At 55.9% G+C, this 11,815-nt stretch overlaps 2 protein-coding genes and 1 long non-coding RNA gene across 6 annotated transcripts in view; 1 reads left to right on the top strand and 2 right to left on the bottom strand.

Moving 5' to 3' along the window:
- Positions 1-569: 569 nt before the first annotated feature.
- On the bottom strand, positions 570-9,636 carry RSPH6A (radial spoke head 6 homolog A; the record flags this gene model as incomplete). Its single annotated transcript, XM_081118624.1, has 6 exons — positions 8,906-9,636; positions 5,943-6,180; positions 5,046-5,810; positions 3,762-3,906; positions 2,702-2,819; positions 570-807 (listed from the first exon to the last, which is right to left on the bottom strand). The coding sequence occupies exons 1-6, from the start codon at positions 9,568-9,570 to the stop codon at positions 570-572; spliced, it is 2,169 nt and encodes a 722-aa protein (XP_080974750.1). The 5' UTR covers positions 9,571-9,636.
- LOC308547789 lies at positions 630-4,474 on the top strand. Its single transcript, XR_013997550.1, has 3 exons — positions 630-716; positions 3,539-3,662; positions 3,732-4,474. It is a non-coding gene; the product is annotated as an uncharacterized lncRNA (long non-coding RNA).
- Positions 9,637-9,831: 195 nt separating the features above from the next.
- The window catches only part of SYMPK (symplekin scaffold protein), a 33,624-nt gene continuing 31,640 nt past the window's right edge, over positions 9,832-11,815 (bottom strand). For 3 of the 4 annotated variants that reach the window (XM_081118853.1, XM_081118855.1, XM_081118856.1), the window contains 4 exons: positions 11,073-11,249; positions 10,791-10,886; positions 10,223-10,564; positions 9,833-10,076 (listed from right to left, as the gene is read on the bottom strand). In XM_081118853.1, the coding sequence (XP_080974979.1) occupies positions 9,915-10,076; positions 10,223-10,564; positions 10,791-10,886; positions 11,073-11,249 (777 nt within the window). In that variant the 3' untranslated portion in view covers positions 9,833-9,914. Of the gene's footprint in view, positions 10,077-10,222; positions 10,565-10,790; positions 10,887-11,072; positions 11,250-11,815 lie in introns of all 4 variants that reach the window. The other variant, XM_081118854.1, reaches the window with a different exon arrangement.

The following is an 11,815-nucleotide window of genomic DNA, read 5'->3' as shown; positions in this document are numbered from 1 at the left end:
CCAATATGTATCTCCATGACTTCACTATCTTCAACAATCTCAGTCCTCCAACACCCACTTTTTTTGGTTTGTTTTTTGTTAATCCTCACTAGAGGATGTATTTTTCCATTGATTTTTCAGAGAGAGTGGGAGGTCGGGAGTGGGGAGAGAGAGAAAATCCATGTGGGAGAGACATCGATCGGTTGCCTCCCGAACCCGAGACCCTTGGGTGCACAGGCTGATGCTCTAACACCGGCCAGGGTGACAGGAGACGTTTTAATAGTTGTTTGATGTCCAGAGGAATGAATAAGTGAAACAGGTGGGAGAGAAACTATGCGGGGCAAGGTCAGTGTTTCCAGCAGAGCCCAAGAGCCCTGACGTACAGGCCATGACGACAAAGCAGTGAGCAAATGAATAAATGCCACGGGAACATTTTACTCAGAGCAGCTGCCTTCCAGCGGCAGAAAGCAAACCAAAGCTGAAAAACAAGCCCTACCCGCGCGGGCGGAGCCGCCTGCCACGCCCCTGCGCGGGGGAGGGGGGAGGGGCGCGGGCGGAGCCGCCTGCCACGCCCCTGGGGGGGCGCGCGCTCAGTCGTCCGCGTCCTCGTCCTCGTCCTCCTCCTCGTCCTCCTCCTCCTCCTCCGCGGCCGCCAGGGCCTGCTCCTGGGCCGCCTTCAGGGCCTGCTCCTCCTCCACCGTGGGGTCGCTCATCTCCATGATCTCTATGCCGCTGGGGTACTCTTGCTGAATGGGGGCCGGCAGGGGCGGGTTGAAGTTCTCGGGATTGTACTTGTGGCCCCAGCCGATGTAGATGTTCTCGAACTTCCTGGAGGGGCAGCGAGATGCTGGGGAGGCTGCCCGCCGAGGGCCCAGCCCGGACTCTCATTGAGGGCGGGAGTGAGCACAGACACCGCGTGATGGAGAGGTGGGGCAGGGGGAAGTGTGCCCACCGGCTTCTTCTGTTCATTTGTTCCTTTAGTATTTTTTAAAAGATACTTTTATTGATTTTAGAGAGAAGGGAAGGGAAAGAGAGAGAGAGAAACATGGATGTGGGAGAGAAACTTCAATCGGTTGCCTCCAGCGTGCAGCCCGACTGGGGATGGAACCTGCAACCTGGGCATGCGCCCCGACAGGGAAACAAGCCAGCGGCCTGTTTATTTTTACTTTTTGAATATGGCTATTAGAAAATTTTAAATTACATATGTGGCTCCTGTTTTATTTATATGGAACAGCCCTGGTCTAGATGTGGGGACCTAGCTGGCAGTGAACAAATTGACAAGAATCCTGCCGTGGTGCCTATGCCCAGGGAGGAGACTGATAAAACACAAGGACAGAATGGGTCGGGTGGCGGCCAAGTCACCTCTCCCCAGAATTTCAACTAGGGAAGAAAAGTGGAGAAAATGGGAGAATAGGCAGGGACTGAGAGGCAGGGCGAGAAGCAGAGAGACAGCAGGAGAGAGGGGGGATGGAGAGTTTGCCAGGGGAGCCGTTTGGCTTTGACCTTGCTGTTCCAGGGGACTGAACTTGCTAGGAAGGCAGAATCTGGGGCTCCACCCCACACCCATGCAAGCGGAACCCCAGCAAGTCCTGGCACTCACTGGTGGAGACTCTCTAGTCTAGAGTGTCCTTCCGCCTATCCCCTCCCCACTTCTTTCTTTCCTCAAAGATTTCAGATCAAGGCCGCTTTTCTCAGGAATCCTTCCTTGATCCCTTCCGGACATGACAGATAAGCTGTCGTTGGTAGTACTTACCTCAGTTTGTAACAGGATATTGGGGGGGTTGCTGGGGGAGTGAGTGGGGGTGAGAGGTGTTAAACAATTACGCCTATGCTTTCTCTGTCTGCTCCCAGGGCAGGATCCGTAGCTACCCTTTCAGCAAGGTGGCTGAGAGGGTGGGTGGATGCGCGGTAGGGGTGGAGGGTGGATGGGCGAGTGGAGCGCCCAATTTGGATCTTTTGCTTTCAGAGGGAGGTTGACAAATTAAGATGTGGCCAGAAGAAGGGTGTTGCCAAAAGCAAGCGTGCCTCTTCCCTGCTTCTGGAGGAGAAAAAATGACAATTGCTAAGTATGTGGTTCAAGTATCAGTATGACGTGAATTCCCACCTCGACTGTGAATCAGAGTAATGAATAGAAAAGGAAAATCTATGAAAAATCGTCATGCCATCTGGTGGACAGAGCTGGCAAGTACGCCGCCCTGTGGCCGCACACGGCGCCCTCTAGTGGTTGAGCAGAAAGGCTGGGATGTGGCTGGTGAGAGGGGCTGTGGGGCGGCGGGGGAAGTGTGTAGCTGCGGGTGGTAAGAGGCAAAGCTGATTTTTGGCCTGAATATCTTTTGGGAGCAACTGGTGGGGGATCCTGGTGGTGAAGACTTCTGGCCCATAGAGAGAAGACACTTCAAATTGGAAGAACTGGCCAGGGGGCCCAGGGAAGTACTTAGCTCCCCCAGAGAGGAGACTGCCCCTGTCAGAGCCATCCCAGAGGGGACTCCTGAGTCCTGTGGGCTCTGTGACCCATACAGCAGAAAAGCCTAGGCCGAGGGGCCACAGATCCAGGTTTGAATCCTGCATTTAAGCCAATGGAACCCCTGGAGCAGAGTAAGGGGCTCAGCCCGGGGGGGCTTCCTGAAGGGGGGCTTCCCTCCCAATCTCTGTCCACCCCTGTGAGTTTCCCCAGCGGGCCTGTTGGAGGGGCTCCCTCTGCTGGGAGACAGGGGAGACCTACTTGCCAATGGCGTAGGCGTAGGCCCCCGGCCAGAGATTGGAGCGCACAATGGCCACGGAGTACTGCGGGGAGAGGCTGCAGGACAGGCGGGCGGTCCAGGGCGACATGTGCAGGATTTCTGCGGGGGCGTGAAGAGCGCCAGGGAGGTCAGAGGCTCTGCTGCTGGCTCCCCACGCCCCGCACAACCCCTGGAGGGAGGGAAATAAGGAGGGGTGCAAAGGGAACTGTGGTGATTAACAGTGCGGGCTTCAGTGTTTGAACCCTGGCTCGGGACACAGCTCTTCCCGTGTGCCCCCATGTCACCTGCCTGAGCCTCACCCAGGAAGGGAGGTGCTCATCTCTTGGTGAGCCCTGGGCCCCAGACAGGGCAGCTGCTGTGACTCTCCCTCCAGGTAGCCATTGGTTTGGACCAGGGGGCACAGAGCAGGGCACCGGCTCTGGCCTCACGGAAACCTGGGTCAAGATACCGGCTCTGGCCCCGCCGGGTGTGGCTCAGTGGTTGAGCGTCAACCTAGGATCCAGGCTATCAGGGTTCAATTCCCGGTCAGGGCACATGCCCGGGCTGTGGGCTCGATCAATGACTTTCTCATCATTGATGTTTCTATCTCTCTCTCTCCTTCTCCTTCCCTCTCTCTGAAATCAATAAAGATACATTAAAAAAACAAAACAAAACAAAAAAAACGGGCTCTGTCCAAGGGCCCACTCTCAGCCTCTCCTTCCTGCTTCTTCCAGGTGCCTGAGGCCCCGACCTCAGGAAATGTCTGTCTCTTCTTCCAAAATACAGTTCAAGTCCCACCTCTTCTGGGGAGGCCTCCCTAACTCTCTCTTTCCCTCCAGGTCCACGTGGGACTCAAAAGACCACATCCCACCAGATGGGCACTGCCACATGCCAGACGCAGCTCACGAGATGGATGCTTTCCCATGACCCCAGGAGGAGCCCTGTCATGACATCCGTTTTTAGGTGAGAGCAACTGAGGCTCGAAGAGACGACCCTGTGATGTCGCTGACCCTCCCTTTCTCATCTGCCCAGGCCCCCCTTCCCAGGCTGGAGGACCGGTACCTGCATCTTCTGAGAGCGGCGTCAGCAGTGGGGGCCCGATCTCCTGCTCCACCTCCTCCATGCCCTCGTCAGCCCGCTCCTCCTCCTCCCCCAGCTCCTCTTCCTCCTCCTTCTTCTGCAAAGGGTTCACCCAAGTGCAGCGGCCCTGGGTGGGGGGGATAGTTAGGTGGCAGCTCCCGAAGGGGAGGGGTCAGCCTGCACCCTGGGAGGAGGTGAAGGGCCAGGTAGGACTCTGGGGACTGTCCTCAGGGACCCAGGTATGGGCAGAACAGGGCTAGTCACACAGGTTGGGGGCAGAGAATGGGCCAAGGAAGCTGTTGCATCCAGGTGAGGACTCCTGCCTCCTGCTGGTGGTGTGGCCTCCACCTGCGCATCCATTCATTCACTTATCAGATATTTAATGAGCACCTATTATATACAGGCACTGCTCTAGGTGCTGATGACAATGATAGCTGTACAGGTCCCAAAAGGAGTTATTTAGATTCAATAAAACCTTGTGGCCCAGCCAGGCATGGCTCAGTGGTTGAGCGTCAGCCTATGATCCAGGAAATTGTGGTTTGATTCTTGGTCAGGGCACATGCCCGGGTTGCGGGCTCGATCCCCAGCTGGGGGCATGCAGGAGGCAGCCGATCAATGACGACTCTCTCACCATTAATCTTTCTATCTCTCTCTCCCTCTCCCTTCCTCTCTCTGAAATCAATAAAGATATATTTAAAAACAAAGAAAACCCTTGTGGAGTCAATACATGTCTATTGAATGAATGAATGAAAATATCCTAGCACACAGCCAGTTTCCTTGAATGAACAAATAAATGTGTATAAAGTTCAGACACATGGGCATTCAATAAGTGGAGGGCCACAATCTCTATCCACAACTCTAAAACCCAAAAAGCTCTGAAATCAGAAGTTTTTCAGGAATCACTTGGTAGCATCCCTGACCTGACTGTCAAGAGGCTATGCAGTTTCTCTGCAGAAATCACCATGATGCCTTTGAATACGGGCTGCAGCCCAGCTCTGCTTGAGGTGTTGCGTACTAGATGGGATATGCAGTTACCTTTTTAAAATCTGAAAAGTTCAGAATTCTAAGATGCATCTGATTCCAAAGGATTGTCAACCAGTATCTTTGAATGAGTGAGTGAGTGAGTGAGTGAGTGAGTGAGTGAGTGAAGGTTAAGTACCATGGCTGGCAGAGAGCAGGTGCTTGACATTCCTGGGGAGTCAGTCACACCAGAGTCCAGAGTCGCCCGGTTCCGACACAGGCGGGGCTGGGCGCCCCGGTCCTCACCTGCGGAAGGATGTGCTGCATGTGGTGCACCCAGTTGGCCATGGAGTCCACCAGCTCTAGCACCGGGATGCCCTCAAAGTCGGGGTTCTCCTCAAAGGATTCGCGCCCCGCGCCGCCCTCCTCCTCCTCGTCGCCCTCCTCCTCATTGAACTGGTAGAAGCCGAGCGGGCTGATGTGCGTGGCGGCCGAGATGCGAGCGATCTGGGCCCGCAGGTAGTTGGCCTCGTTGCCCGGGAAGGGCGGGTAGCTGATGACCGGGGCGTCCAGGTGGCCGGTGAAGAACTTCTTGACCTTGCGGGCGTGCACCACCTGGCTGGGCGTGACGTGCGGCAGCCGCGTCCACGGCCGGCCCGGCTCGTTGCACACGAAGTACAGGTACTTGTTGGTGCCCGAGCGGCTCTCCTCCTTGGGGATGACGGGCGGTGGCTTCCACGTCCGCTTGGGGAGGGTGTCGGCCACCTTCTCCTCGTCCTCCTCGGCCTCCTCCTCGCCGTGCGTGTCGGCGACCTCGCCGCCCTCGGCGGCCTCCTCGGCCTCCTCCTCCTCCACCTCCTCCTCGCCCTCCCGGAACTCCACCTCGGCCACCAGGTAGCTGCGGCTGAGCCCCAGGATCTTGCCCCAGAAGCGGCAGGTGTGGATGGGCTGCTGCTCCACCAGCTGCTTCAGCGCCATGAAGATGCGGAAGCTCTCGTCGGAGCTCAGGCCCACGCCCGCCTGCTCGAAGTAGAAGGCGGCCTCCATGATGTTGGGCACGGCCGAGTCCGCCTGCAGGGGGCGTGCGGGGGGCGGGGGGCGGGAGGCTGAAGCCCCGCTCCCCCGCCTCACTGGGCGCCCCCCCTCCCCCGCCTCACTGGGCGCCCCCCCCCCCCCCCCCCCCCGCCCCGCCGGCTCACTCACCACCTCCTCCTCCATCTCCTGCTCGCCCTCGCCCGCGCCGCCGCCCCGGATGAACAGCGCCTTCTGCCTCTCGGCCATCTCGTAGGTGGGCTGCATCTCGGGGTCGTCCCGCAGCGAGTCCAGCTTGGGGTGGAACAGCTCCAACTGCATGGTGCGGTTCAGAGACTCCAGGATAGACAAGGGGTCCTCGGGTCGCTGGTTCAGGATTTTCGTCAGCAGGTTCACCAGGTGCTCATACCTGACTCCCAAGGGGGTGGGAGGTAGGGGACATCATTCACTCGGCTCACTGCTGGGGGCCTGGCCCTGTGCCTGTTGCTGGGGACGCACTAGAGACAAGGCCCCTGCCCTGGTGGAGCGGACATTCTGATGATGGAGATAGACATTAACCAAATACGCAAAGTACATAGAGTGTCAGGGGTGGTGATTTTTATGGAGACAGTAAAGCAGGGAATGGGCACTGGGAATGCCAGGGATAGGTGATAGTTTGCAGTTTTTAGTAGGGAGGCCAGGGAAGACCTCACCAGGGTGACATTTAAGCTGAGATCTGAATGAAGTGAGGGGGCAAACCATGCAGATATTGGGGGAAGACCGTTTCAGGGAACAGTGGGTGCATAGACCCTGAGATATTTTATGAGTCTAAGACAATCTTTTTTTTTTAAATCCTCACCCAAGGATATTTTTTCCATTGATTTTCAGAGAGTGTAAAGGAGAGAGAGAAAAACATTGATATGAAAGAGACACATTGATTGGTTGCCTCCCGCATGCACCCCAACCAGAGATGGGGATCAGGCCTGCAACCGAGGTACATGCCCTTGAACAGAATCGAACTTGGGACCCTTCAGTCTGCAGGCTGATGCTCTCTATCCACTGTCAAACCGGTCAGGGCAACTCTAAGACAATCTTGATACCAAAACTCAAGGAAACTAGAAGAAGGGAAAGTAATTCTTTGCTGATCTCATTTAGAAATATAGATGCTGAAATCCTAAGCAAAATATTAGCAAATGACATCTAACAATTGCCCAAAAGGATGACACACCATGATTAAATTGGACTAATGACAGAGATCTAAGACTGGACTGATATTAGAAAAGTAGAAAAAACTATAATTCATCATGTCAGTATGTTAAAGGGGACATGTAAGATCACCTCAATAGGTGAAGTGATATTGATAAAATTCAACATCCATTCATGATTTTTAAAAATCTAGGAAACTAGGAATAGAAGGCAATTTTCAAATAATCTTATAAAGGGCAGCCACAAATAACCTACAGCACAGACCAAACATAACGGCAAAAGACTAAATATTTTCTGCTATGAGGTTTCTGCTATGTGGAAAGGATGCCTGCTTTCACAGCTTCTATTTAATACTGAATTGGAGGTCTCAGCTAATGCAATCTGACATGAAAATAAAAGTATTGAAAAGGAAGAGGCAAAACTATCATAGTTTGCAGATGATGTGATTGAGAATGATGTGGAGAGCTGAGGGTGTGCCTGGCATGTTGGAAGAACACAGGAAGTCAGTGTGGCTGGAGTGAAGTGAGGGGGAGGGGCTGTGGTAGGAGAGGAGGCTGGAGTGATAACAGTATGGTAATGGTTTCCATTCACCTAGTCAAGCACTATGTTGGGCACTTGAGAGCAATGTTGAATTCTCACCGCAATCATATATCTGAGGAACAATTACGATCCCCACTTTCCAGATAAGAAAACTAAGGCTTAGAAAAGTTGAGGTCATGAAGTCACACAGTAGTTGGTAGCACAACCAAAATTTAAAACCAGGACCAGGTTGGTCTGATTTCAAAGCATGTATATCTAACCATCAGTGGCGTGGAAACCCTTTGGCAACAGCCTCAGGTGTGGTGGAGGGCCATCATTGAATTGGGAACGATAAGGAGAGGTCAGAATTTGGCCAGGGCTTTTCAATAAAGGAATTTGAAGCTCTAGAGGGCTGCAAACTGTTGAGGAAGTGCTACTGGTTAATTTTGACTAGACTCTAGGAGATGAAATTTGGAGAGCGGGCCAGGGCTGAATTATATAAGGCCTTGAAGGCTGTTGTGAAGAGCATGAACCTTCTTTTGAGGGCGCTTGGGAATCATGGGAGGGATGGAGTCAGCTTTGTGCTTTAGCAAGATCTGTTACTTCTCCAACCTCATCTCCTTCCACTCCCCCTCCTCTTCCCTTGGTTCCAGTAACACCAGCTTCCTCGATGCTCCTCAAACAGAGCAAACCTTAAACCCTTCAAACTGACAGTGTCCTGTAGCTGGATCACACTTCGTTATCTAAAAGGTGCTCTCCCTCACCATCTTCAGGTCACTGACCAAATGTCACCTCCTCAGAGAGGCTTTCCCTGACCTCACAGTATTTAACATGCACTCCTTATCCCCCTCACCCTGCTTTACTTTTTCACCTTAGCTCTTATCAACTTATCATTTATTATATTTATTGTCCATTCTCCAACTAGAATGTGAGCCTCATGAGGTGGTAGTGGGGAAGGGGGGCTGAGAGGTATATTATGACTGCAGCTTAGTGGCCTTGTCAAGTCCCTTCCTCAAGCAGGAAAGTTTAGTAAATAACAGGGCTATTCCAGCCAAATCACTTGTGCTGGAATCCTGGCTCTGCCACATCCCAGCTGTGTTATCTTGGGTATGGGACCTAATTTCTCTGTGTCTCAGTTTCCTCCTCTGTAATATAGGGACAGTAGATGTGCCAATCTCAGCTCTGAGAACCAGAGATCAATGTGTGAAGGGCTGGCACAATGTTTGGTAAGTAAATGTTGTTTTACTTTTTAGCTACTGTTAGTATTTATTCCAACTCCTTTGTCTGAGTTAGATGGCTCCACAGCAGTAGCTGATTCTACTTGACCGTCAATCCCGTCTGGGGGGACCCCAGAGCTTGAGGCAGGGTCTTGGTTGGGGCCTCTCCCTGCCTGGGTCCCGCCCCTCCCCCACCCCATAGCTCCCTCTCACAGGCTGAGGTCGCTGCTGGCGCTGGTCTGCAGCAGGTAGGCCTTGGCGTTCTGCACGGCCAGCTCCCGGGGCTCCGGCTCGGACACCTCCATACCGAAGGGCATAAAGCCCAGCTCAGAGTGTGACAACTGGAGGGCAGGGTCATCCTTCACGTAGGGCCCATGCTGGGCGGTCTCACTGAACTGCAGGTCATCTCTCTGGTACGCGTTAAACTGGCCCAGGAAGTCGGGCCGGGAATCCTGGTAGGCTGACTCCAGTTGCTGGAAGAGGTTGCCTTGGCCCTGCTGTAGCTGTTGCAGCATTAGGTTGGCATTGTGGGTGACCTGGGTCGTGCCTTCAGCCAGGTAAGATTGGCGCTGGAAATCCGAGAGAAAGCCTGTATTCGCGGACGGGTCCTCTAAGCCACCGTGGGGCTCCTCAGCCTGGAAGTTCTCTTGTTGGGTCAGGATGGCACTTTGTGACCACCCCTGCTGGTTGGTCTGGCGGGCCAGCATCTCCTGACTGCTCGGGACCTGGGCGTCAAGTGCCACCTGTGGCGACTCCTCGAGGACCGTGGACTGGAGCAGAGAGGGCTCCCTGCTGCGCCTCTGCTCAGAGGCCTGGGAACTCCTCCGTGTCTCCAGCGGCTGGTCAGGCTGCTCAGGGTCGGGCGGCGAGTCCCCCATAGGCCAAAAGGGTTCAGGGACTTCTCGGCGGAGGCTTGCACACAGGCGGACCAGCTGCCAGCCGCAGTTTCTGAGGGCCGGGCGGGCCGTTACCGGGGCGGGCGCGCGCCACGCAGGGGCCCCAGAGCTGGTTTCTGCGCAGGCGCAGCCCCAGGCCCGGGGGCGTCCCGGCTTCCCGGGGCCTGTCCCGCGCGCCCACCAGGGACCGCGCAGTCCCACAGCCGACACGCTGCAGGGATGAGAGACTACACCCACGCCCCAGGCCCGCGATCTGTCTTTTTTTATTTTATTTTTTGAAAGGCAAAGCCCCGCCCCGCCCCACGCCCCTTCCCCACCAAGCCCCGTCAGCTGTTCCCCTTGGCCTCCGGTTCCCCCGCGTCCTCCGCGGCGGCGGCGGCGGCGGCGGTGGCGGTGGGGCTGGGAGTCTTCGCTCTGTCTTCTCCAGCAGCGGCGAGGGTCTGGGGGCTCCTCTCCTCCTTTGAGGTCAACCCGCCCGCTGCTGCCTCCTGGTGACAGAAGGGGGAGCTGGTCAAAGACAGCTTTTGTTTGGGCTGACCCTCCCAGTCACCCCAACTTGGGCACTCAGCACACACACGTCACCCCGGAGCCCTGGTGCGTTTCTCCCTGCGCTGCTCTGAAGTGTGACCCCTACCTTAGGCAGGGGCCCCTCCAGACTGGAGTCGAGCAGTGCGGCCTCCGTCAGCCCCGAGTCGTCATCCACGCTGATGAAGATGGCGGGGGTCTCGCACTCGGGCCCCTCCTCCCGGAAATCTACGGCTTCCTCCGGCTGGGGGGGGCCGGGCCTGGCGGAGGACGAGGAGGAAGAGGAGGGGGCTCCCACTCCCCCGGGCTTCAGCTTCTGTTCCTCCTCCAGCTGCCGCTTTAAAGCCTTCTCCTGGGCCAGCCGCAGGCCCATGAGGTCCTGAGGGGGCCGGGGGGCGGGGGCCGGGGCGGGGGCCGGGGCTGGTGCCAGCGCCAGGGGCTCCAGGTCATCCTGGGGGTGGGAAGGAGCACACACAAGCTCAGGGGTGAGTGGGGGCTGGGACCCAGGCTGCTCCCAGGGGGTGGTGGGAAAGAAGCCAAGCCACCCTGAGGCAGACAACAGGGTGGGCATGGGGAGTAAGGGGCAACTGCCCCCCACCCCACCTCCCTTTCAGCAGGAGCCTCCCGAAGAGAGAGGTGGCTGGGCTGGGGAAAGGATGGGGGCTGCAGACCCTCACCTCTTCCAGAGGCCCTGCAGGAGTTTCCTTGGCCTCAGGCTCCTGTTTGCCACTGGCTTCCAGGATGGTCATGATGGAGTTGGGGATGTGTGCTTGCTGTGGGAAGAGCAGGATGGGGGTTCTATGGAGAGCTCTAACCCAGAGACCCCTCCTGGGCACCCCAGGTCCCTGACCCTCCAGAATCCCTGACATTCTGTGGCACTGCAGGGCTCCCCTCTACCCACCCCATCCAGTTCCCCAGGGCTGGACCCACGGGGCCAACCACCCCACACCTTGGGGTACCTGATGGGGAGTGAAGGAGCGGACATGGGCCAGCAGGGGCTCCCGGAGCTCTGGGCACTTGTCAAACACAGCACCCAGTTGCTGGGGTGGCAGCTGCAGGATGACCTGGAAGCTCTGGGGCTTCGTGCGTTGACAGCACTTGATGAAGCCCTCCCACACCTTGGGGTACTTCCACACCTGGGTGAGGCAGGGAGGGAGTGGGCATACAGGACACGCAGGCAGCCACCCTGGAAACTAGGAGGACCTTGCCAAGATGGCACCTTGCTGGGGCCAAAATTCCTACCATCACAAGACTCCTCTAGGCTACACACAGCCCTGACCTCCTTACAGAGGATCTTCTAACTTTCTCTTCCAGATCCCAAACAGCTAGGACATGAGGCCAACTTGGGGAGAAGAAAACTGAGAGTGGCCCTCTCACCTTGGTCTCCCCCAGGCTAAGTGTTGTGAGAATTGCCTTGTCTCATTTCATTCTCACAGCAGCCTCCAGGGGGCCCCATTTGCCCTGCTAAACAGAGGAGGCACAGGGAGATGCAGGGACTTGTCCAAGGTCACATGGTAACTAGGGGCAGAACCAACATTTGACCCCAGGTCTGTGTGATTCTGCATTTAACCTCTAAGCCAGATGTTGCAAAGTGGCAACCTATGGGCTGAATCCAGTCTGAGGGCTTGTGGAGGTTTGTTTTTTGTTTCATCATTTTTAGGAATATCCTAAAAACCCAGATTTCTAGCTTCTCCTGAAAACT

Source organism: Miniopterus schreibersii (assembly GCF_964146895.1).
Source record: "Miniopterus schreibersii genome assembly, chromosome: 18".
Taxonomy (NCBI): Eukaryota; Metazoa; Chordata; class Mammalia; order Chiroptera; family Miniopteridae; genus Miniopterus; species Miniopterus schreibersii.
The sequence above is the reverse complement of the archived record's forward strand: the minus strand, read 5'-3'. Positions and strand labels throughout refer to the sequence as shown.